This window comes from Ranitomeya imitator, chromosome 7 (assembly GCF_032444005.1).
Source record: "Ranitomeya imitator isolate aRanImi1 chromosome 7, aRanImi1.pri, whole genome shotgun sequence".
Taxonomy (NCBI): Eukaryota; Metazoa; Chordata; class Amphibia; order Anura; family Dendrobatidae; genus Ranitomeya; species Ranitomeya imitator.
Window position 1 is genome coordinate 133894565 of NC_091288.1, and position 26445 is coordinate 133921009.

Genomic DNA, 26445 nt, shown 5'->3' on the forward strand with positions numbered 1-26445 from the left:
GCCTCTCCTCCTCAGTTTTGATTTCAGAGTACCCGGAGGACCGCCAGTATTAGGCAAATATCATTTATTTCATTTTTTTTTAAAAAAACTTATTTGCTTATGTATGATTAAAAGAATTTTACTCAATAGTAAGTACTATATTAATATAGGGAGGGATGTAAGAGGGTGCTGTCGTGGACTCACTAAAAGAGTATTACCGGTGAGTAATCCGGCTTTTCCCTTTCGCCACGACAGCACCCCACTGGAGATCTTACAGAGACCATCACCTAGGGGGGGACCACCGTGCTGAGGACAGTCCTGCCAAAGTCTAGGTCAGAAGTTGACGATAGGTCAAGCCTATAGTGATTATAGAAGGTAGAGGGATTTGACCAAGTTGCGTCCTTACATATGGTCTCAATTGGGACCTCTCCCTTTTCTGCCCAGGAGGATGCCATAGCTCTGGTAGAGTGCGCCGTTATGCCTTCCGGAGGGTTTTCTTTACTCGCGGAATAGGCCAGTCTGATAGACTCTCTGATCCACCGGGATAAGGTGCTTTTTGTTATTCCATGACCCTTCTTGTGACCCTGGAAGGAAATAAACAGAGCCCTACACTGTCACCAGCTACTGGTTCTTTCAATGTATTTTAACACTACTCTTTTAACATCTAGAGTGTGGTACTTTTGTTCTTCAGGAGTGGAAGGATTATTGAAGAAAGTGGGCAAGATTATTTCCTGAGACCTATGGAATCTCTTAGCTACTTTAGGAAGGTAGGAAGGGTCTGGTTTAAGGACCAACTTATCCTGAAAAGTTAGCAGGAAAGGTGGATCTATAGAGAGTGCTTGGATGTCACTGATTCTCCTGGCTGAAGTCAGTGCTACCAAGAGGGCCGTTTTTAGCGATAGGATTTTAATTGGTATTGAATCTATTGGTTCAAATGGAGAATCTGTTAGGGCTCGTAAAACTAAATTTAGATCCCAGGGAGGAACTCTAGGTATATTAACTGGATTTATCCGTTCACAGGCTGTAATAAATCGGGATACCCATCTATCCCCAGCAATGTTATGGCCATAGAGGGCTCCTAGTGCTGAAACATGAACTTTTAAGGTGTTTACAGTTAAACCCAGTTCTCTCCCTTTTTGAAGAAATTCCAGGATAGACTGTATCGGACTTTCTGACGTGTTTGAAGATGTATGGAATTGTAGGAATTTCTTCCATATTTTTGTATAAATTTTTGTAGTGGAAGGTTTTCTACTCTGGAGGAGTGTGTTTATCAATCCCTCCGAGAACCCCCTTGATATTAGCATCTGCCTGTCAAATTTCAGGCCGTGAGATGTAGATTGTCCACTTGAGGGTGGAAAAACGGACCCTGGAAGAGAAGATTGGGTGTTGAGGGGAGGACCCAAGGATCTGAGACCGACATGGTTTGCAGCCACGAAAACCATGGTCTCTTCGGCCAGAATGGAGCTATCAGTATCACTCTCGCTCCTTCGTCTCTGATTTTGCGAATGACTTGGGGTAGTAGTATGATCGGCGGAAAAGCATATGCTAGACAACTGCCAAGGGGCTTGGAGAGCGTCCAGAATGTCCGGATGATCCGCTAGAGATAGGGAGGCAAATCTCCGGACTTTTTTGTTTCTTCTTGTGGCGAAGAGATCTACTTGAGGCCGACCCCATAGGGATACTATGTCCTGAAAAATTTGCTGGTTTAGGCACCACTCCCCTTGTTTCAAAGTGTATCGACTTAAGAAGTCTGCCTGCTGGTTGTTTTCCCCTCATATATGCAGTGCAGTAAGGGATGTTAGGTGATTTTCTGCTAGATTCAAGATTTCTGTAGCAGAAGACATCAGAGTCTCTGATCGCGTGACTCCTTGCCTGTTTAGATACGCCACTGTGGTGGTGTTGTCGGAAAGGATTCTGACGTCTTTCCCTCGTAGCTGTGGGAGAAAATGGTATAAAGCGTATTTTACTGCATTTAATTCTTTAACGTTAGAGGAGTAGCAGCGTTCCTCCATGTTCCATAACCCTTGGCAAAAATCATTCCCCATATAAGCGCCCCATCCATGAGGACTGGCGTCAGTGGTTATGGTATGAGATGGCGTTATTGTCCATGGAACACCACTCATCAAATGGTCTGAATTCAGCCACCACGTTAAGGAAGTTAAAACTTCCTGTGATAAGGTTATTTTTGCATTTAGGTGACCCAAAAACCGTCTATCTTCTTGTAAAATCTGGTGTTGCAGTGTACGGGTATGATGTTGAGCCCATTTTACTGCAGGTATACAAGAGATAAGGGATCCCAGTAAGGACATAGCTTATCTTAGGGATATACGTGGATTATTAATTGCAGCTAGGACTTTGTATTTGATCAGTAGTATTTTTACCTGAGGCAGGAGACACTTTTGAGATATGGAGTCTAGATGGAACCCCAAGAACGCCTGACAGGAAAGCGGAGTGAATCTGGATTTGTTGGTATTGATTATCCAGCCTAGATCCTGTAGAGAGGAAATTGCGTGAGCCAAACGATCAGCACATTGAGTAACTGAATTTCCTATGACTAAAAAGTCATCCAGATAGGGAACAATTAAGGTTTCTTTTTGGCGAAGGTAGGCCATCACCTCTAGCATTATCTTGGTGAAGATCCTCGGCGCTGTTGAAAGGCCGAAGGGCATGGCTGCGTACTAGAAATGACAAACCTCACTGTTGATTGTCACTGCTACTCTGAGGAACTTTTGGTATCTGTCATGGATAGGGAGATGATAAGCATCTTTTAAATCAATGCCCCCCATCATACAGTTTGGAAAGAGGAGTTTTATAGTGGATCTAATGGATTCCATCTTAAATGTATGGTTTTCAACAAATGAATTGAGTTTTTTAAGGTTTATGATGGCCCTGAAAGAACTGTCGGGTTTGGAAATCAGGAATAAGGGAGAATAGAATCCCCTGCCTTCCTGTCCCTCGGGGACTTGGACTAAAACCCGCTTTGATAATAGGGTTTGAATTTCCAGCTCTAGAGCCTGTTGTTGTATAGGCGAGCTGAGGGATGTTATAATATATGACTCGTGGGGAACACGAGAGAATTGTAGCTTAATCCCATCTTGGATGATATTTAAAACCCACGAGCTAGATATTACTTTTTCCCATTGGGTGGCGAAAAATTTCAGTCTGCCCCCTACTGGTATATCCTCAGAATTTATTGTCTTTTGGGGGGTTGGGTCTTCTAAACATGGTACCTCTTTGTCTGTCCTCTTTAGCAGTCCATGTTGTAGACCTATCCGTTTGCCTCCTTTTACCAAACGGTCTCCTCTTAAAGGCCCTCCTGTAAAAGGGAATAGAGGAATCAGGAAAAGCTTTCTTCCTGTCCTTTGCCTTTTTGAGTATCTCATCTAAGGTTTTACCAAAGAGGTACTCACCCTCACATGGGATTGCGCATATTTTAGATTCAGACTGCGCATCCCCTTTCCAGCTTTTCATCCAAAGCGCGCGTCTTGCATTGTTCACAAGGCCTGCAGATCTTGCTGCTAAACGAAGGGAGTCGGCAGATGCGTCCGCCATAAAAGCTGCCGCTCCTCGTATTAAGGGGATGGCCGCTCATAGTTTCTCTCTTGAAACTTTATTTTCGATTTGCTGGTCCAACTGATCAATCCAAATGATCATTGACCGGGCAACGCAGGTGCTGGCTACTGCAGGTTTAAAAATTCCTGTAGCCGCTTCCCAAGAACGTATAAGGGATGATTCAGCCTTACGATCCAATGGATCGACCAGAAGTCCCGCATCCTCCACAGGCAGAGTGGATTGCTTGGAGGTAGAGGCTACGGCTGCATCGACCTTAGGGACTTTGGTCCATGTAAGAAGCTCCTCGTCACTAAACGGATATTTACGTTTAGACGCGGAGGGTAAAAAACTTCTTTGATCCTGCTTCTTCCACTCTCTTTTAATTAATGCTTTCACTGCTGGTATAACCGGAAAACATCTCCTCTTTCTCTCTGCCAAACCCGCGAACATAATTTCCTGCGTGGTTTGCGCACCCTTTACCTCCTCACACCCCATGGTATTTCGGATTGATTTTACCAAGTTGTCCACACTGTCTAAGGGAAAACATGAACGACCCTCGATTTCTGATGATGATGATAGGGAGGCTTCTGACAGTACAGTCTGGTCACTTTCGGAGTCTGACACAGGTGTTGGTGTTGTGGACCTAGCTTTACGCGGTTTTTCCTGGGTCATATTTTTTAGCTCCTCCCTAATAATGGCCCGTAAGTCCGTAACGGACACTGTCGCTCCCTGTGTTGTTTCCTTAAAACAGTCTTTGAATAGTTTTTTGGGGTATGAGTCCGGAAGGGGCTGGCTACACAAGGCACATTCCTTATGCTTCGTTTTTTGTCGTCTTTTAGACTAGACGTAATAAGTAGCGAGAGAGAGAGAAAAAAAGAGAGAAATAGGGAGACAACGTCAGCTTAATAGGCAGAGTTTTAACACTCACCCAGTGAAGCGAATAGTACCGGATCAGAAGGCTGAGATCCTGTTCTGGATCCGTCTCTTTTACGAGCGGTCTCCGAGGATCCTTTGGTGTGATCTTTGGCGGGGGGTACTGGATCTCCAGCTGTGGGGTCCATGGCACCTGGGGATGACATCTCTGCATCACCGCATTATTGTTTCCTGGCAGTTTAAATAGTGCGCCTTTTTTTTTTGTTTTCCTCACTGCGCAATGCGCATACGCGGATCGGCGCTGGCTCCCCCACCCTAGATCCGGTCTAGGCGCCCCGGAAGGGACTCATTCACTTCCGGGGTAGCCAGTATTGCGGCAATCGGCGCATGCGCGGTCCGGGATTCAGCACCGAACCGCAATGGGAGATCTCCTTACCCGGCTCCTGGCCTCCCCGCACTGCCGCACCGCACGCTGCAGAACACGCCGGGCGGCCCTCCCCGGACCCGGCCGTCTGCACGCTCCATCAGACGAGGAGGGAGCCGTCTAATGGAACTCCCCCGACGCTGCTTCTGAGCTGCAGCCCCTGCCGTTCTCAAGGATACGGCGCAGGCGGCAAGCTAGCCCAGGTATGTCCTGTAGTCCTGTCGTTCCTGAACGTTCCCGCAGGAACAGGAAACCTAAACTGAGGAGGAGAGGCGGACCGCCCCCTTTTATTTCTCAGTAGGTTTCCTGTTCCTGCGGGGCGGATCCCTCTCTCCAGTGGGGTGCTGTCGTGGCGAAAGGGAAAAAGCCAATATGCTAAATGACTTTTTTTCATCAGTATTTACACAAGAAAATCCCATGGCAGACAAAATGACGTGATAAAAATTCCCAATTAAATGTCACCTGCTTAACCCAGCAGGAAGTGCGGCGGCGTCTAAAAATCACTAAAATTGACAAATCTCCGGGCCCGGATGGGATACACCCTCGAGTACTGCAGGAATTAAGTACAGTCATTGATAGACCATTATTTTTAATCTTTAAAGACTCCATAATAACAGGGTCTGTACCACAGGACTGGCGTATAGCAAATGTGGTGCCAATATTCAAAAAGGGGACAAAAACTGAACTCGGAAATTATAGGCCAGTAAGCTTAACCTCTACTGTGGGTAAAATCCTGGAGGGCATTCTAAGGGACGCTATACTGGAGTATCTGAAGAGGAATAACCTCATGACCCAGTATCAGCACGGGTTTATTAGGGACCGTTCATGTCAGGCTAATTTGATCATTTTCTCTGAAGAGGTAAGTTCCGGATTGGACCAAGGGAACCCAGTGGATATAGTGTATATGGACTTTTCAAAAGCTTTTGATACGGTGCCTCACAAAAGGTTGATACATAAAATGACAATAATGGGGATAGGGGAAAATATGTGTAAGTGGGTTGAGAGCTGGCTCAGGGATAAGAAACAAAGGGTGGTTATTAATGGAGCACACTCGGACTGGGTAGCGGTTAGCAGTGGGGTACCACAGGGGTCAGCATTAGGCCCTCTTCTTTTTAACATATTTATTAATGACCTTGTAGGGGGCATACTGAACAGAATTTCAATATTTGCAGATGACACTAAACTCTGCAGGGTAATCAATACAGAGGAGGACAATTTTATATTACAGGATGATTTATGTAAACTAGAAGCTTGGGCTGATAAATGGCAAATGAGCTTTAATGGGGATAAATGTAAGGTCATGCACTTGGGTAGAAGTAATAAGATGTATAATTATGTGCTTAATTCTAAAACTCTGGGCAAAACCGTCAATGAAAAAGACCTGGGTGTATGGGTGGATGACAAACTCATATTTAGTGGCCAGTGTCAGGCAGCTGCTACAAAGGCAAATAAAATAATGGGATGCATTAAAAGTGGCATAGATGCTGGGTTTACCCAGCTCTCCCTGGCTCCAGAATATCTCTGTATACTGCATTGATTTTCCATGGTATGCACTGACTTTACCCAGCTCTCCCTGGCTCCAGAATATCTCTGTATACTGCATTGATTTTCCATGGTATGCACTGACTTTACCCAGCTCTCCCTGGCTCCAGAATATCTCTGTATACTGCATTGATTTTCCATGGTATGCACTGACTTTACCCAGCTCTCCCTGGCTCCAGAATGTCTCTGTATATTGCACTGGCTTTTCTATGCTTCCCCAGGATCTGAGTGTCTTGGTGCAGCACATATAATCCTTTTAGTATGCTTTCTTACCTATCAGCTTGTTTTCCATGACCTGTTTTGATGTATCTCATTGTGTGATCCTGGCATCTCTTTGAGTGGTCAGTCTTACCCCTCCCTCACTTTATGACCTTTGCTTAACTCTCTACATCTGGTCTCCCATACCCAGCCACCCCCTCATTCACACCTGATTGCCCTTAACTGGGGATATATTCACATGCAGGAGTCTGCTATAGACTCAGTCTGCTGCAAATCATCTTTTAACTTCCATCTTTTAAATTACATCTTTTTAATTATGATTCTGAATTAGACGGAATTGACTGGAAGGTAACAGAACACTAACCACTACAATGTTTCAGTTTCTTTTCTCTTTCACCCCCATACTACTTTCCTTCTTACAATCTCCTGTAATCCCTCCACCTAGTAAGGAACTAGTCATTTCTTCCTCCATACTCCCCAGCCATCTCACCTTCTCCTCAGAACTGTTCCTCCACATACAATCCTTTTTATCCAGACACACACGGCCACATCATGTCCTATCCTGCTCCCACCTTCTAATGATCTGTCTGTTACTCCTCATTGCTGGTGACATATCCCCAAATCCCGGCCCTCCCCAATTCATCCCCACACTCGTTTCTAACCCCCTGCCACGATCCTCCGCACGTTTTCCCAACCACGACAACCTCATAACCATTCATCCAGCCCCCACTCCCCCGCTCCCCCTACCTGGAGCACTATGGAACGCACGCTCCATCTGCAACAAACTGACATTTATCCATGACCTCTTCATCACCAACAAACTCTCCTTCCTCGGCCTCACTGAAACCTGGCTCACCCCCTCTGACTCGGCCTCTCCAGCTGCGCTCTCCTATGGCGGATTCCACCTCTCTCACACCCCTCGCCCCAGCAACAAACGCGGTGGAGGAGTTGGCTTGCTCCTGTCCGACACCTGCTCCTTTACTCCAATCCCGCTACCACCCTCCACTACTCTTCCCTCGTTTGAGGTGCACTCTGTCCGCATCTATTCCCCCTCCAACCTCCAGCTGGCTGTCATCTACCGCCCCCCAGAACTAGCCATCTCCACCTTTCTCGACCACTTCACCACCTGGCTACTTCATTTCCTCTCTGTTGACATCCCCACTATCATCATGGGTGATTTCAATGTCCCCATTGACACTTTCACCTCAGCTACCTCTAAACTTTTATCACTGACTGCCTCCTTTGGCCTCACTCAATGGTCCTCTGAGGCCACTCACAAAGATGGCCACACGCTGGACCTCATCTTCACCCGCCTCTGCTCCCTTACTAACCTCACTAACACACCCCTCCCCCTGTCTGACCACAACCTACTGACATTCTCGTCCCTCTCCTCTCCTAGTGTGCAACCCCCACTCCACAAACTCACTCACCCTCGCAGAAATCTCAAACATCTCAACTTACAATCACTCTCTGAGTCCCTTCTCCCTCTCACAGACATAGCCTCCCTTCATGACACAGATGCTGCTGCCACTTTTTATAACACCACAATAACAACAACACTCGATTCGGCCGCCCCACTCATGCATAGTAAAACTCGTACAATTAACAGGCAGCCCTGGCTGACCAGCCTGACCAAAGAATTGAGACGGGCTTCCAGGATTGCTGAGCGGAGATGGAAGCGATCCCACTCTGCCGACCACTTCACTGCATACAAGCAGTCCCTCGCCAGCTTCAAGTCTGCGCTCACTGCCGCAAAACAAACTTACTTCTCATCCCTCATATCCTCCCTGTCCCACAACCCTAAACAGCTTTTCAACACTTTCAATTCTCTACTCCGTCCCCCCGCACCTCCTCCCTCCCCCCTCATTTCTGCTGATGACTTCGCCTCTTTCTTTAAACAGAAGATCGATACGATCAGAGAAAGCTTTGGCCCACAGCGCCCACTGCCCCTCTTAGCTGCTCAACCCTGCTCCTCCAAAACCAGCTTCTCCACCATGACAGAAGATCAGCTCTCCACCCTCCTGTCAAGATCACACCTCACCACCTGCACGCTTGACCCGCTCCCATCCCACCTCATCCCTAACCTTTCCACGGTCTTCATCCCAACCCTAACGCACCTCTTCAACCTCTCACTCACAACAGGTGTCTTTCCCTCATCCTTCAAGCATGCCAAGATCACACCCATCCTCAAAAAGCCCTCCCTCGACCCATCCTCTGTGTCTAGCTATCGCCCAATGTCTCTTCTCCCTTATGCCTCCAAATTGCTGGAGCAACACGTCCATCTTGAACTGTCCTCCCACTTCTCCTCCTGCTCCCTCTTTGATCGGTTACAATCAGGCTTCCGTTCCCATCACTCAACTGAAACTGCCCTAACTAAAGTCACCAATGACCTACTAACTGCCAGGAGCAAGCGACACTACTCTGTCCTCCTTCTCCTGGACTTGTCTTCTGCCTTTGACACTGTAGACCACTCCCTTTTGCTACAAATCCTCTCATCCCTTGGCATCACAGACTTGGCCCTTTCCTGGATCTCGTCATATCTGACAGACCGAACATTCAGTGTCTCCCTCCCCCACACCACCTCCTCACTTCGCCCCTTGTCAGTCGGTGTTCCTCAAGGCTCTGTTCTAGGACCCCTACTCTTCTCCATCTACACTTTCGGCCTGGGACAGCTCATAGAATCCCACGGTATGCAGTACCATCTCTACGCTGACGACACGCAGATCTACCTCTCCGGACCTGACCTCTCCTCCTTGCTTACCAAAATCCCGCACTGTCTGTCTGCCATTTCAGCCTTCTTTTCTGCTCGCTTTCTACAACTGAACATGGACAAAACAGAATTCATCATCTTTCCCCCATCTCACTCTACCCCTCCACCAGACCTATCCATCAATGTCAATGGCTGCTCACTATCCCCAGTCCCACACGCCCGGTGCCTCGGGGTGATCCTCGACTCTGCCCTCTCTTTCAAGCCACATATCCAAGCCCTTGCCTCCTCCTGTCGTCTCAAACTCAAAAATATTTCCCGGATCCGTGCTTTCCTTGACCGCAACACTGCAAAAACGCTAGTGCATGCCCTTATCATCTCCCGCCTCGACTACTGCAACCTCCTACTCTCTGGACTCCCCTCTAGCACTCTGGCACCACTCCAATCCATCCTACACTCTGCTGCCCGACTAATCCACCTGTCCCCCGGCTATTCCCCAGCCTCTCCCCTGTGTCAAGCCCTTCACTGGCTTCCTATCGCCCAGAGACTCCAGTTCAAAACCCTCACACTGACATACAAAGCCATCCACAACCTGTCTCCTCCATACATCTGTGACATGGTCTCCCGGTACCTACCTACACGCGACCTCCGATCCTCCCAAGACCTCCTTCTCTACTCCCCTCTCATCTCTTCTTCCCGTAACCGCATCCAAGACTTCTCCCGTGCTTCCCCCATACTCTGGAACTCTCTACCCCAACACATCAGACTTGCGCCTACCATAGAAACCTTCAAAAAGAACCTGAAGACTCATCTCTTCCGACAAGCCTACAGCCTGCAGTGATCCTCAACCTACTGAACAGCCGTACAGCCAGCTCTTCCCTCTCCTAGTGTATCCTCACCCACCCCCTGCAGACTGTGAGCCCTCGCGGGCAGGGTCCTCCCTCCTTATGTACTCGTGTGCCTTGTTATCTGCTCATGTTTAATGTATTTGTCTATATTTGCCCCGTATTCACATGTAAAGCGCCATGGAATAAATGGCGCTATAAAAATGTATAATAATAATAATAATAATAATAATGAGGAGAACATAATTTTACCTCTATACAAGTCACTAGTTAGACCACACTTAGAATACTGTGCACAGTTCTGGTCTCCGGTGTATAAGAAAGACATAGCTGAACTAGAGCGGGTGCAGAGAATAGCGACCAAGGTTATTAGAGGACTGGGGGGTCTGCAATACCAAGATAGGTTATTACACTTGGGGCAATTTAGTTTGGAAAAACGAAGACTAGGGGGTGATCTTATTTTAATGTATAAATATACATGTACAAAGACCTTTCTGATGATCTTTTCAATCATAGATCTGAAACAGTGACAAGGGGGCATCCTCTGCGTTTGGAGGAAAAAAGGTTTAAGCATAATAACAGACGCGGATTCTTTACTGTAAGAGCAGTGAGACTATGGAACTCTCTGCCGTATGATGTTGTAATGAGTGATTCATTACTTAAATTTAAGAGGGGACTGGATACCTTTCTGGAAAAGTATAATGTTACAGGGTATATACACTAGATTCCTTCATAGGGCGTTGATCCAGGGAACTAGTCTGATTGCCGTATGTGGAGTCGGGAAGGAATTTTTTTCCCCAATGTGGAGCTTACTCTTTGCCACATGGGTTTTTTTTTTGCCTTCCTCTGGATCAACATGTTAGGGCATGTTAGGTTAGGCTATGGGTTGAACTAAATGGACTTATAGTCTTCCTTCAACCTTAACCCCTTCATGACCCAGCCTATTTTGACCTTAAAGACCTTGCCGTTTTTTGCAATTCTGACCAGTGTCCCTTTATGAGGTAATAACTCAGGAACGCTTCAACGGATCCTAGCGGTTCTGAGATTGTTCTTTCGTGACATATTGGGCTTCATGTTAGTGGTAAATTTAGGTCAATAAATTCTGCGTTTATTTGTGATAAAAACGGAAATTTGGCGAAAATTTTGAAAATTTCGCAATTTTCACATTTTGAATTTTTATTCTGTTAAACCAGAGAGATATGTGACACAAAATAGTTAATAAATAACATTTCCCACATGTTTACTTTACATCAGCACAATTTTGGAAACAAAATTTTTTTTTGTTAGGAAGTTATAAGGGTTAAAATTTGACCAGCGATTTGTCATTTTTACAACGAAATTTACAAAACCATTTTTTTTAGGGACCACCTCACATTTGAAGTCAGTTTGAGGGGTCTATATGGCTGAAAATACCCAAAAGTGACACCATTCTAAAAACTGCACCCCTCAAGGTACTCAAAACCACATTCAAGAAGTTTATTAACCCTTCAGGTGCTTCACAGCAGCAGAAGCAACATGGAAGGAAAAAATGAACATTTAACTTTTTAGTCACAAAAATTATCTTTTAGCAACAATTTTTTTATTTTCCCAATGGTAAAAGGAGAAACTGAACCACGAAAGTTGTTGTGCAATTTGTCCTGAGTACGCTGATACCTCATATGTGGGGGTAAACCACTGTTTGGGCGCACGGCAGGGCTTGGAAGGGAAGGAGCGCCATTTGACTTTTTGAATCAAAAATTGGCTCCACTCTTTAGCGGACACCATGTCACGTTTGGAGAGCCCCCGTGTGCCTAAAAATTGGAGCTCCCCCACAAGTGACCCCATTTTGGAAACTAGACGCCCCAAGGAACTTATCTAGATGCATAGTGAGCACTTTGAACCCCCAGGTGCTTCACAAATTGATCCGTAAAAATGAAAAAGTACTTTTTTTTCACAAAAAAATTATTTTAGTCTCAATTTTTTCATTTTCACATGGGCAACAGGATAAAATGGATCCTAAAATGTGTTGGGCAATTTCTCCTGAGTACGCCGATACCTCATATGTGGGGGTAAACCACTGTTTGGGCACACGGCAGGGCTCGGAAGGGAAGGCGCGCCATTTGACTTTTTAAATGGAAAATTAGCTCCAATTGTTAGCGGACACCATGTCGCGTTTGGAGAGCCCCTGTGTGCCTATGCATTGGAGCTCCCCCACAAGTGACCCCATTTTGGAAACTAGACCCCCCAAGGAACTTATCTAGATGCATATTGAGCACTTTAAACCCTCAGGTGCTTCACAAATTGATCTGTAAAAATGAATAAGTACTTTTTTTTCACAAAAAAATTCTTTTCGCCTCAATTTTTTCATTTTCACATGGGCAGTAGGATAAAATGGATCATAAAATTTGTTGGGCAATTTCTCCCGAGTACGCCGATACCTCATATGTGGGGGTAAACCACTGTTTGGGCACACGGCAGGGCTCGGAAGGGAAGGCGCGCCATTTGACTTTTTGAATGGAAAATTAGCTCCAATTGTTAGCGGACACCATGTCGCGTTTGGAGAGCCCCTGTGTGCCTATGCATTGGAGCTCCCCCACAAGTGACCCCATTTTGGAAACTAGACCCCCCAAGGAACTTATCTAGATGCATATTGAGCACTTTAAACCCCCAGGTGCTTCACAGAAGTTTATAACGCAGAGCCATGAAAATAAAAAAAAAAAAATTATTTTCTCAAAAATTATCTTTTAGCCTGCAATTTTTTATTTTACAAAGGGTAACAGGAGAAATTTGACCCCAAAAGTTGTTGTCCAGTTTCTCCTGAGTACGCTGATACCCCATATGTGGGGGTAAACCACTGTTTGGGCACATGCCGGGGCTCGGAAGTGAAGTAGTGACATTTTGAAATGCAGACTTTGATGGAATGCTCTGTGGGCGTCACGTTGCGTTTGCAGAGCCCCTGATGTGGCTTAACAGTAGAAACCCCACACAAGTGACCCCATTTTGGAAACTAGACCCCGAAAGGATCTTATCTAGATGTGTGGTGAGCACTTTGAACCCCCAAGTGCTTCATAGAAGTTTATAATGCAGAGCCGTGAAAATAATAAATACGTTTTCTTTCCTCAAAAATAATTATTTAGCCCAGAATTTTTTATTTTCCCAAGGGTTACAGGAGAAATTGGACCCCAAAAGTTGTTGTCCAGTTTCTCCTGAGTACGCTGATACCCCATGTGTGGGGGTAAACCACTGTTTGGGCACACGTCGGGGCTCAGAAGGGTAGTAGTGACTTTTGAAATGCAGACTTTGATGGAATGGTCTGCGGGCGTCACATTGCGTTTGCAGAGCCCCTGGTGTGCCTAAACAGTAGAAACCCCCCACAAGTGACCCCATTTTAGAAACTAGACCCCCCAAGGAACTTATCTAGATATGTGGTGAGCACTTTGAACCCCCAAGTGCTTCACAGACGTTTACAACGCAGAGCCGTGAAAATAAAAAATCATTTTTCTTTCCTCAAAAATGATGTTTTAGCAAGCATTTCTTTATTTTCACAAGGGTAACAGGAGAAATTGGACCCCAGTAATTGTTGCGCAGTTTATCCTGAGTATGCTGGTACCCCATATGTGGGGGTAAACCACTGTTTGGGTGCACGTCGGGGCTCGGAAGTGAGGGAGCACCATTTGACTTTTTGAATAGAAGATTGGCTGGAATTAATGGTGGCGCCATGTTGCGTTTGGAGACCCCCTGATGTGCCTAAACAGTGGAAACCCCTCAATTCTACCTCCAAAACTAACCCCAACACACCCCTAACCCTAATCCCAACTGTAGCCGTAACCCTAATCATAACCCTAACCCCAACACACCCCTAACCCTAACCACAACCCAACCCTAGCCCTAAGGCTATGTGCCAACGTTGCGGATTCGTATGAGATTTTTCAGCACCATTTTTGAAAAATCCGCGGGTAAAAGGCACTGCGTTTTACCTGCGGATTTACCGTGGATTTCCAGTGTTTTTTGTCCGGATTTCGCCTGCGGATTCCTATTGAGGAACAGGTGTAAAACGCTGCGGAATCCGCACAAAGAATTGACATGCTGCGGAAAATACAACGCAGCGTTCCCGCGCGGTATTTTCCGCACCATGGGCACAGCGGATTTGGCTTTCCATATGTTTACATGGTACTGTAAACCTGATGGAACACTGCTGCGGATCCGCAGCGGCCAATCCGCACCGTGTGCACATAGCCTAATTCTAAAGGTATGTGCACACGCTGCGGAAAACGCTGCGGATCCGCAGCAGTTTCCCATGAGTTTACAGTTCAATGCAAACCTATGGGAAACAAAAATCGCTGTACACATGCTGCGGAAAAACTGCACGGAAACGCAGCGGTTTACATTCCGCAGCATGTCATTTCTTTCTGCGGATTCCGCATCGGTTTTACAACTGCTCAAATAGAAAATCGCTGTTGTAAAACCGCATTGAAATGCGTAGAAAAAACGCGGTAAATCCGCCATAAATCCACAGCGGTTTAGCACTGCGGATTTATCAAATCCGCAGCGGAAAAATCCGCAGAGGACCAGAATACGTGAGCACATACCGAAACCCTAACCCTACCCCTAACCCTAACCCTAGTTCTTACCCCAACCTTAGTGGAAAAAAAAAATATATATATTTTTTTTATTGTCCCTACCTATGGGGGTGACAAAGGGGGGGGGGGGGTCATTTACTTTTTTTTTTTTTTTTGATCACTGAGATATAACCTATCTCAGTGATCAAAATTAGGCAGATTCGGCGGGCGCACTGCACATGCGCCCGCCATTTTGGAAGATGGCGGCGCCCAGGAAAGAAGACGGACGGTCCCCGGGAGGCCAGGTAAGTATAAGGGGGGGAGATCAGGCCAAGGGGGGGGCGTCGGAGCACTGGGGGGGTGGACCGGAACACGGGGGGGTGGATTGGAGCACGGAGTGGGGGATCGCTGTGCGGGCGGGTGGATCGCTGTGCGGGGGGGGGGGGAATCGCTGTGCGGGGTGGGGGGATCGCTGTGCGGGGGGGTTTGATTGGAGCACGGGGGGTGTGATTGGAGCATGGGGGGAGCGGGCAGGAGGATGGGGGAGCGGAGCACAGGACCGAGGGGAGCAGACCGCAGATCGGGGGGCTGGGGGGGCGATCGGAGGAGTGGAGTGGGTGCACATTAGTGTGTCCAGTCATGGCCGATGATATTGCAGCATTGGCCATGGCTGGATTGTAATATTTCACCATTTTTTTAGGTGAAATATTACAAATCGCTCTGATTGGCAGTTTCACTTTCAACAGCCAATCAGAGCGATCGTAGCCACGAGGGGGTGAAGCCACCCCCCCTGGGCTAAACTACCACTCCCCCTGTCCCTGCAGATCGGGTGAAATGGGAGTTAACCCTTTCACCCGATCTGCAGGGACGCGATCTTTCCATGCTTGCATATGCTGCGTCATGGGTCGGAATGGCACCGACTTTCATGACGCAGCGTATGCGTCAAAGGTCGGGAAGGGGTTAATAACTATGTAACTATGTAAAGGACCCTGGGCAGTTTTAAGGCCTCCAAGGCAGAGGTCCCCAACTTCAGTCCTCAAGGCCCACCAACAGGTCATGTTTTCAGGATTTCCTTAGTCTTGCCCAGGTAATAATTGCATCACCTGTGCAATGCAAAGGAAATCCTGAAAACATGACCTGTTGGTGGGCCTTGAGGACTGGAGTTGGGGACCTCTGCTCTAAGGGACCTCGGGCGGTTTTAAGGCCTCTAAGGGACCTCGGGCAGTTTCAAGGCCTCTAAGGGACCTCGGGCAGTTTCAAGGCCTCTAAGGGACCCCGGGCAGTTTTAAGGCCTCTAAGGGACCCCGGGCAGTTTTAAGGCCTCTAAGGGACCCCGGGCAGTTTTAAGACCTCTAAGGGACCCCAGGCAGTTTTAAGGCCTCTAAGGGACACCGGGCAGTTTTAAGTTGAAAGTGGCCTCGGGGTGACCCACAAGGGTGACCCCGCCCACCAAATCGGACCCTGAGTGACCCCGCCCACCAAATAGGTCCCTGAGGTGCCCCGCCCACCAAATCAAATCCAGAGTGGCTCCGCCCACCAAATCGGACCCAGAGTGACCTCGCCCACCAAATCGGACCCAGAGTGACCCCGCCCACCAAATCGGACCCAGAGTGACCCCGCCCACCAAATCGGACCCAGAGTGACCCCGCCCACCAAATCGGACCCACAGTGACCCTGCCCACCGAATCAGACCCAGTGACCCCACCCACCGAATCGGACCCAGAGTGACCCCGCCCACCAAATCGGACCCAGAGTGACCTCGCCCACCAAATCGGACCCAGAGTGACCCCGCCCACCAAATCGGACCCAGAGTGACCCCGCCCACCAAATCGGACCCAGAGTGACCCCGCCCACCAAATCGGACCCACAGTGACCCTGCCCACCGAATCAGACCCAGTGACCCCACCCACCGAATCGGACCCAGAGTGACCCCGCCCACCGAATCGGACCCAGAGTGACCCCGTCTACCGAATCGGACCCAGAGTGACCGCGCCCACCGAATCGGACCTAGATTTACCCCGCCCACAAAATCAGACCCAGATTGACCCAACCCACCAAATCAGATCCAGAGCGACTCCGCCTACCAAATGGGACCACCTGATGGGCACCCAAGTGTGAAAGTCTTGCAGTGGCAGCCCGGGCACCATTCCAAAGCACTATCTGTATTTCCTTCAGGAAATACCCATCTAGTTATTATTATAGTGCTTTGGCACAAAGCACTATATTGTAATCCAATCGTAGTTAACTTCTTATTATTATTATTATTATTATTCTTGTCACCCCCCCCCCCAGGGCATTTTAAAGTAGAAGAGCCACCTTCACCAGCACTAAGGCTGCATTCTGTAAAGGTGGCTGTTATGTTTCTGATCCCTACTAAGACTGAAATATTCACTTTTATAAATTGCGCCCAATACCTGTATTGCGTGCCAGAGGTATGGTGTCTCCCCCCCCCCGTTTCAGCTGCCTCCCAGCCGTCCCCCTCTTGCGTCTGTGAGTTGTCTCCTGTGTTGCTCTTAAATTCCCTGAGCCTGCCCCATCTTCCTCCTCCTCTCTTTCCTCCTGCAGCAGCATGTGATGAGCCAAGCTCCCCACACGCAGTTCACTGGCAGGTCAGCTCATCAGACACTGTCGAGGGAAGAAAGAGGAGGAGGGAGATGGGGCAGGTGCAAAGCATGTAACAGCAACACAGGAGGCGGCGCACAGATGCAAGAGGGGGATGACTGACAGCTGGGAGGCGACTAAAACAGGGGGAGACACCATACTTCTGGGACGCAGTACAGGTTTGGGGCGCAATTTATAAAAGTCAATATTTCAGTGTTACTAGGGATACTAAACATAAGAGCAACCTTCACAGAATGCAGCCTTTAAGCTCCTGAAGGTGGCTCTTTTACTTACATACACCCTGGGGGGTGACAAGTTCCCTTTAATAACCCACTGCTTAAATGCACCCTAGAGGTTTGGATAACTTGACTAATACACACAAAAATAATACACAGAACTCGCCCCTAACACTTGATTCACTGCAGTCCTATCTTTGTAGTGCAGTTGAACCATTCCTTATAATATCTGAATAAACTGTCGCATATACTCCAACATCTTCTTCTGGAGAATATAACTTAATTACAGAATACTCTAAATTGCATAATCTATTTTCTAAATTCCCCATCAACTTCCTGCATCTACAACAAATATGAACTATGACCCTGATACCCGTCCAGGCTCCTCATCATCTCTGCTATTTTTTGTAGCACTGCCCAAAACCGGCGTAAAAACACAAAGTAAAATTATGATAAGAGTAGTTAAGGGTGAACACCTTTGTACTAGAAACTTAAAACACACTATTCTTTATTTTTCTATAAAAAAATGTGCACAGGAACATAATTAATACATACCACTTAGTTAAATCTTTAAGGCTGCATCCAAATATCCAACTGTGAGTAAACTGCAAAAAAAAATACAATAAAATATCAACAACCTTTACTTTAGAGTCTTTAGTTGTTTGCACAAATCCATTAGGGTATCTACTATATAATTGTCTAAGGGTCACTTCCGTCTGTCTGTCTTTCTGTCTGTCTGTCACGGATATTCATTGGTCGCGGCCTCTGTCTGTCCTGGAAATCCAAATCGCTAATAGGTCGCGGCAAAACAGCCACGACCAATCAGCGACAGGCACAGTCCGGAAGAAAATGCCCGCTCCTTACTCCCCGCAGTCAGTGGCCGGCACCCGCATACTCCCCTCCACTCACCGCTCACACAGGTTTAATGCCGGCAGTAACAGACCACGTTATGCCACGGGTAACGCTTTCCGTTACCGCCGCTATTAACCCTGTGTGTCCCCAACCTTTTATATAGTATAGTAAAAAAATGTAATGTTAAAAATAATAAAAAAACAAAAAACCTGCTATACTCACCCTCCGTTGTCCGCTGAGCCGTTCGCGCCGGCCGCCATCTTCCGTTCCCGGTGATGCATTGCGAAATTACCCAGAAGACTTAGCGGTCTCGCGAGACCGCTAAGTCATCTGGGTAATTCCGCAATGCATCCTGGGAACGGAAGATGGCGGCAGCCGCGCGCCTATCGCAGGAGCTCTGCTGGATCCCAGGAGGTGAGTATATAACTATTTTTTTATTTTTATTATTTTTTTTAACAGGGTTATGGTGCCCACACTGCTGTATACTACGTGGGCTGTGTTACATACCGCATGGCTCTGTGCTGTATACAACATAGGCAGTGTTATATACTCCGTGGGCTGTGCTATATATTACGTGGCCACTGTTATATAATGCGTGGGTTGTGCTATATTCCACGTGACTGGGCAGTATACTACGTGGCTCTGCTGTATACTACGTAGCTGGGCAATATACTACGTGGCTGGGCAATATACTACGTGGCTCTGTGCTGTATACTACGTGGCTCTGTGCTGTATACTACGTCGCTGGGCAATATACTACGTGACTGGGCAATATACTACATGACTGGGCAATATACTACGTGACTGGGCAATATACTACGTGACTGGGCAATATACTACGTGACTGGGCAATATACTACGTCACTGTGCAATATACTATGTCGCTGGGCAGTATACTATGTGACTGGGCAATATACTACGTGGCTCTGTGCTGTATACTATGTGGCTCTGTGCTGTATACTACGGCTCTGTGCTGTATACTACGTCGCTGGGCAATATACTACGTGACTGGGCAATATACTACATGACTGGGCAATATACTACGTGACTGGGCAATATACTACGTGACTGGGCAATATACTACGTGGCTGGGCAATATACTACGTCACTGTGCAATATACTATGTCGCTGGGCAGTATACTATGTGACTGGGCAATATACTACGTGGCTGAGCAATATACTACGTGACTGGGCAATATACTACGTAGCTGGGCAATATACTACGTGGCTGAGCAATATACTACGTGACTGGGCAATATACTACGTAGCTGGGCAATATACTACATAGCTTGGCAATATACTACGTGGCTGGGCAATATACTACGTGGGCTGTGCAATATACTACGTGGACATGCATATTCTAGAATACCCGATGCGTTCGAATCGGACCACCATCTAGTAATGAATAAAAGCCAACCAACTAGGAATTTACGAGGTTTGATTTTCAGCTCTCTAGCAAGAAATAGTGTACTTTAAAGGTTATTTCCAACATAAAAAGTTATTGCCCATTAAGAGAATACGTGATTTTTTGCAGACCGGAGACAGTTTGGCTGTTGAGACCTCAATCAATCCTTAGAACAAGGCTCTGAAATGGCAAGTTGAAATGGACCAGTGACCTCACGTGTCAATGCTCCATTCATTCTCCATGGGACGCCCAGAGATCGCCAAGTGTTTTACTAAGTAATGTCTTTTAAAGTTTTTAATATTGGAAATAACCATTTAACCCCTTACTGCCGAAGCCTGTTAACTTCCAGACAAGGCCAACTTTTTTCAGTTCTGCTGTTTTACTTTGTGGTAATGACACTGGAATGCTTCAATATATCCCAGTAATAATGAGAACTTTTTTTTTGTGACACTTCCTTCATGATGGTAGTAAATTTATGGTTTCCTGTTTTTTTTGAAAATATTAAAAATTTGAGAAATTTAGAAAAATCATTTTTAACTCAATTATTATGCTCTAAAAAAAAATTAGTCATACCACACAAAATAATTCAAACATTTACCACATGTCTACTTTATATCAACATCATTTAACAAAATGTTTTTTGTTATGTTTTGTTTTTGTTATTTTCCTACAAAATTTACAAATTTTTTTTTTAAGGGACAACTTCACTCAGAAAACCCCCCAGACAATTAACGATAGTAAAGACAGCACTGCTCATGGTGTTCAAAAAATTAATTCAGAAAGTTAATCAATCATTTAGGTGCTTCTCATTTTGTGTTGTTCTGTGCCTGATGGTGAGACCCGAGTGGTCTAGAGCAGAGGTCCCCAACTCCAGTCCTCAAGGCCCGCCAACAGGTCATGTTTTCAGGATTTCCTTTGCATTGCACAGGTGATGCAATTATTACCTGGGCAAGACTAAGGAAATCCTGAAAACATGACATGTTGGTGGGCCTTGAGGACTGGAGTTGGGGACCCCTGGTCTAGAGGGCTTGCAATTTGTTGCAATCTTTTCAGTTGACCATTGGGAGATGTCAACCACTGAAGATTCTCAAATTGTAATATTTTTTATTAGAATGGACTATCACCTCACCACACTTATTTAACTATCCCTGTTTTACTTAACCCCTTCATGACCCAGCCTATTTTGACCTTAAAGACCTTGCCGTTTTTTGCAATTCTGACCAGTGTCCCTTTATGAGGTAATAACTCAGGAACGCTTCAACGGATCCTAGCGGTTCTGAGATTGTTTTTTCGTGACATATTGGGCTTCATGTTAGTGGTAAATTTAGGTCAATAAATTCTGCGTTTATTTGTGATAAAAACGGAAATTTGGCGAAAATTTTGAAAATTTCGCAATTTTCACATTTTGAATTTTTATTCTGTTAAACCAGAGAGATATGTGACACAAAATAGTTAATAAATAACATTTCCCACATGTTTACTTTACATCAGCACAATTTTGGAAACAAATTTTTTTTTTGTTAGGAAGTTATAAGGGTTAAAATTTGACCAGCGATTTGTCATTTTTACAACGAAATTTACAAAACCATTTTTTTTAGGGACCACCTCACATTTGAAGTCAGTTTGAGGGGTCTATATGGCTGAAAATACCCAAAAGTGACACCATTCTAAAAACTGCACCCCTCAAGGTACTCAAAACCACACTCAAGAAGTTTATTAACCCTTCAGGTGCTTCACAGCAGCAGAAGCAACATGGAAGGAAAAAATGAACATTTAACTTTTTAGTCACAAAAATTATCTTTTAGCAACAATTTTTTTATTTTCCCAATGGTAAAAGGAGAAACTGAACCACGAAAGTTGTTGTCCAATTTGTCCTGAGTACGCTGATACCGCATATGTGGGGGTAAACCACTGTTTGGGCACACGGCAGGGCTTGGAAGGGAAGGAGCGCCATTTGACTTTTTGAATCAAAAATTGGCTCCACTCTTTAGCGGACACCATGTCACGTTTGGAGAGCCCCCGTGTGCCTAAAAATTGGAGCTCCCCAACAAGTGACCCCATTTTGGAAACAAGACGCCCCAAGGAACTTATCTAGATGCATAGTGAGCACTTTGAACCCCCAGGTGCTTCACAAATTGATACGTAAAAATGAAAAAGTACTTTTTTTTCACAAAAAAATTCTTTTCGCCTCAATTTTTTCATTTTCACATGGGCAGTAGGATAAAATGGATCATAAAATTTGTTGGGCAATTTCTCCCGAGTACGCCGATACCTCATATGTGGGGGTAAACCACTGTTTGGGCACTCGGCAGGGCTCGGAAGGGAAGGCGCGCCATTTGACTTTTTGAATGGAAAATTAGCTCCAATTGTTAGCGGACACCATGTCGCGTTTGGAGAGCCCCTGTGTGCCTAAACATTGGAGCTCCCCCACAAGTGACCCCATTTTGGAAACTAGACCCCCCAAGGAACTTATCTAAATGCATATTGAGCACTTTAAACCCCCAGGTGCTTCACAGAAGTTTATAACGCAGAGCCATGAAAATAAAAAATAATTTTTCTTTCCTCAAAAATGATTTTTTAGCCTGGAATTTCCTATTTTGCCAAGGATAATAGGAGAAATTGGACCCCAAATATTGTTGTCCAGTTTGTCCTGAGTAGGCTGATACCCCATATGTGGGGGTAAACCACTGTTTGGCGCACGGCAGGGCTCGGAAGGGATGGCACGCCATTTGGCTGTTTAAATGGAAAATTAGCTCCAATCATTAGCGGACACCATGTCACGTTTGGAGAGCCCCTGTGTGCCTAAAGATTGGAGATCCCCCAGAAGTGACCCCATTTTGGAAACTAGACCCCCAAAGGAACTAATCTAGATGTGTGGTGAGGACTTTGAACCCCCAAGTGCTTCACAGACGTTTACAACGCAGAGCAGTAAAAATAAAAAATAAAAAAATATTTTCTCAAAAATGATCTTTTAGCCTGCAATTTTTTATTTTCCCAAGGGTAACAGGAGAAATTTGACCCCAAAAGTTGTTGTCCAGTTTCTCCTGAGTACGCTGATACCCCATGTGTGGGGGTAAATCACTGTTTGGGCACACGTCGGGGCTCAGAAGTGAAGTAGTGACTTTTGAAATGCAGACTTTGATGGAATGGTCTGCGGGCGTCACATTGCGTTTGCAGAGCCCCTGGTGTGCCTAAACAGTAGAAACCCCCCACAAGTGACCCCATTTTAGAAACTAGACCCCCCAAGGAACTTATCTAGATATGTGGTGAGCACTTTGAACCCCCAAGTGCTTCACAGACGTTTACAACGCAGAGCAGTGAAAATAAAAAATCATTTTTCTTTCCTCAAAAATTTTGTTTTAGCAAGCATTTTTTTATTTTCACAAGGGTAACAGGAGAAATTGGACCCCAGTAATTGTTGCGCAGTTTATCCTAAGTATGCTGGTACCCCATATGTGGGGGTAAACCACTGTTTGGGCACACGTCAGGGCTCGGAAGTGAGGGAGCACCATTTGACTTTTTGAATACGAGATTGGCTGGAATCAATGGTGGCGCCATGTTGCGTTTGGAGACCCCTGATGTGCCTAAACAGTGGTAACCCCTCAATTCTACATCCAACACTAACCCCAACACACCCCTAAACCTAATCCCAACTGTAGCCATAACCCTAATCACAACCCTAATCACAACCCTAATTCCAACCCTAACCCTAAGGCTATGTGCCCACGTTGCGGATTCGTGTGAGATATTTCCGCACCAGTTTTGAAAAATCCGCGCGAAAAAGGCACTGCGTTTTACCTGCGGATTTTCTGCGGATTTCCAGTGTTTTTTGTGCGGATTTCACCTGCGGATTCCTATTGAGGAACAGGTGTAAAACGCTGCGGAATCCGCACAAAGAATTGACATGCTGCGGAAAATACAACGCAGCGTTTCCGCGCGGTATTTTCCGCACCATGGGCACAGCGGATTTGGTTTTTCATATGTTTACATGGTACTGTAAACCTGATGGAACACTGCTGCGAATCCGCTGCGGATCCGCAGCCAAATCCGCACCGTGTGCACATGGCCTAATTCTAAAGGTATGTGCACATGCTGCGGAAAAGCAGCAGTTTCCCATGAGCTTACAGTTCAATGTAAACCTACGGGAAACAAAAATCGCTGCACACATGCTGCGGAAAAACTGCACGGAAACGCAGCAGTTTACATTCCGCAGCATGTCACTTCTTTGTGCGGATTCCGCAGCGGTTTTACAACTGCTCCAATAGAAAATCACAATTGTAAAACCGCAGTGAAATGTGCAGAAAAAACGCGGTAAATCCGCCATAAATCCGCAGCGGTTTAGCACTGCGGATTTATCAAATCCGCAGCGGAAAAATCCGCAGAGGACCAGAATACGTGTGCACATACCGAAACCCTAACCCTAACCCTACCCCTACCCCAACCCTACCCCTAACCCTACCCCTAACCCTACCCCTACCCCTAACGCTAACCCTATTCTAACATTAGTGGAAAAAAAAAATTTCTTTATTTTTTTATTGTCCCTACCTATGGGGGTGACAAAGGGGGGGGGGGTCATTTATTATTTTTTTTATTTTGATCACTGAGATAGATTATATCTCAGTGATCAAAATGCACTTTGGAACGAATCTGCCGGCCGATTCGGCGGGCGCACTGCGCATGCGCCCGCCATTTTGGAAGATGGCGGCGCCCAGGGAGAAGACGGACGGGACCCCGGCAGGATCGGTAAGTATGATGTGGTGGGGGGGGGGGATCACGGGGGGGGGGGGATCGGAGCACGGGGGGGGGGGGAAATCGGAGCGCGGCAGGCGTGGAACGGAGCACGGGGGGCTGGAACGGAGCACGGGGGGCTGGAACGGAGCACGGGGGGGTGGAACGGAGCACGGGGGGGGTGGATCGGAGTGCAGGGGGGGTGATTGGAGCATGGGGGGGTGGATCGGAGCGCAGGGGGAGCGGACAAGAGCACGGGGGGGAGCGGAGCACTGGACGGAGGGGAGCCGGAGCAGTGTACCGGCCAGATCGGGGGGCTGGGGGGGCGATAGGTGGGGTGGGGTGGGGGCACACTAGTATTTCCAGCCATGGCCGATGATATTGCAGCATCGGCCATGGCTGGATTGTAATATTTCACCCGTTATAATGGGTGAAATATTACAAATCGCTCTGATTGGCAGTTTCACTTTCAACAGCCAATCAGAGCGATCGTAGCCACGAGGGGGTGAAGCCACCCCCCCTGGGCTAAACTACCACTCCCCCTGTCCCTGCAGATCGGGTGAAATGGGAGTTAACCCTTTCACCCGGCCTGCAGGGACGCGATCTTTCCATGACGCCACATAGGCGTCATAGGTCGGATTGGCACCGACTTTCATGACGCCTACGTGGCGTCATGGGTCGGGAAGGGGTTAAATAATTAATTGGGAACCCCTCTATTCTTCATAACCAGCATTACTTGAAGTGACAGCTGAGGGTGGCAGCCCCCAGCTGTCAGATTTGCCTGGCTGGTTATCAAAAATATAGGGGAACCCAAGCCGTTTTTTTTTTTGCAATTATTTAGAGAGCAGGAGTCGGCTGCTTAATACTCCCATCAACCGCTCCTGCTGTCACTGTTATTAGAACCCAACAGAGAAAAGACCGAATGATGGTCAGAAGGGAAAAGTATAAATAAATAACAAATCAAGGGTAGGCTAAACAGAATATTAACTATTAAAACACCTTTATGGGCTAATGCCACGTATACAATGCGGCTCCCTTACCTACAATTATAACTGTTTCACATGTGCACTTCTGGTTAGCATCTCCTTTGCCCTTCTACACGTATTTTGTGCTACTTGCATTATACTCAGATTCTAAGCACTCTAGCACTTTATTAATTGCTCTCTGGATACCTTGTTTTGTGCCCTCCATTTGTACACTTACTGGATGTTTCCAAAATATATTACCATCTATAATATAACGCTGGGAGCGTCACTCTGTCCGAAGCCTTTATAGACTGCGCAGGTGCAAGCGCCGGCACAGTCTGGCCCCCACAGAGTGACGCTCCCAGGAGATCGCAGTATGCGTAAGCACTGAACGCATACCGCGATCTCTACCGGAGAGTCAGGGACCGTGGACGCGCCAGGAGGGAGGGTAAGTATATTCACCTGTCCTCCGTTCCAGCGCTGCGTGCGGCTCCGTCTCTCGGCTCCTCTGCTGTGACAGAGTCCAGTCACAGGCAGAGGAGCCGGAGTGTGTGTTCAAGAAAATGGCGCCGGAAAGCGCGGACTGCGCAGGCGCCGATTCCTGCTGCCGGAATCGGCGCCTGCGCAGTCCGCGCTTTCCGGCGCCATTTTCTTTAACACACACTCCGGCTCCACTGCAGGTGTGTCTTCAAGAAAATGGCGCCGGAGAGCGCGGACTGCGCAGGCGCCGATTCCTGCTGCCGGAATCGGCGCCTGCGCAGTCCGCGCTTTCCGGCGCCATTTTCTTGAAGACACACCTGCAGTGGAGCCGGATGATAGGTGAGTATGGTATTTTTTTTTTTTTATATGGCAGCAGCATACGGGGGCATATAATACAATAGTGGCGCAGGATGGGAGCAGCACATGACAGAACGGGCGCAGGATAATACAATAGTGGCGCAGGATGGGAGCAGCACATGACAGAACGGGCGCAGGATGG

At 46.8% G+C, this 26445-nt stretch overlaps 1 protein-coding gene across 1 annotated transcript in view; it reads right to left on the bottom strand.

Annotated features, from left to right (window-relative positions):
- The window catches only part of PGAP1 (post-GPI attachment to proteins inositol deacylase 1), a 1319879-nt gene that overhangs the window by 812019 nt on the left and 481415 nt on the right, over window positions 1-26445 (bottom strand). The window contains exon 11 of the mRNA XM_069733825.1: window positions 18072-18121. Within this exon, the coding sequence (XP_069589926.1) occupies window positions 18072-18121 (50 nt within the window). The remainder of the gene's footprint in view (window positions 1-18071; window positions 18122-26445) is intronic.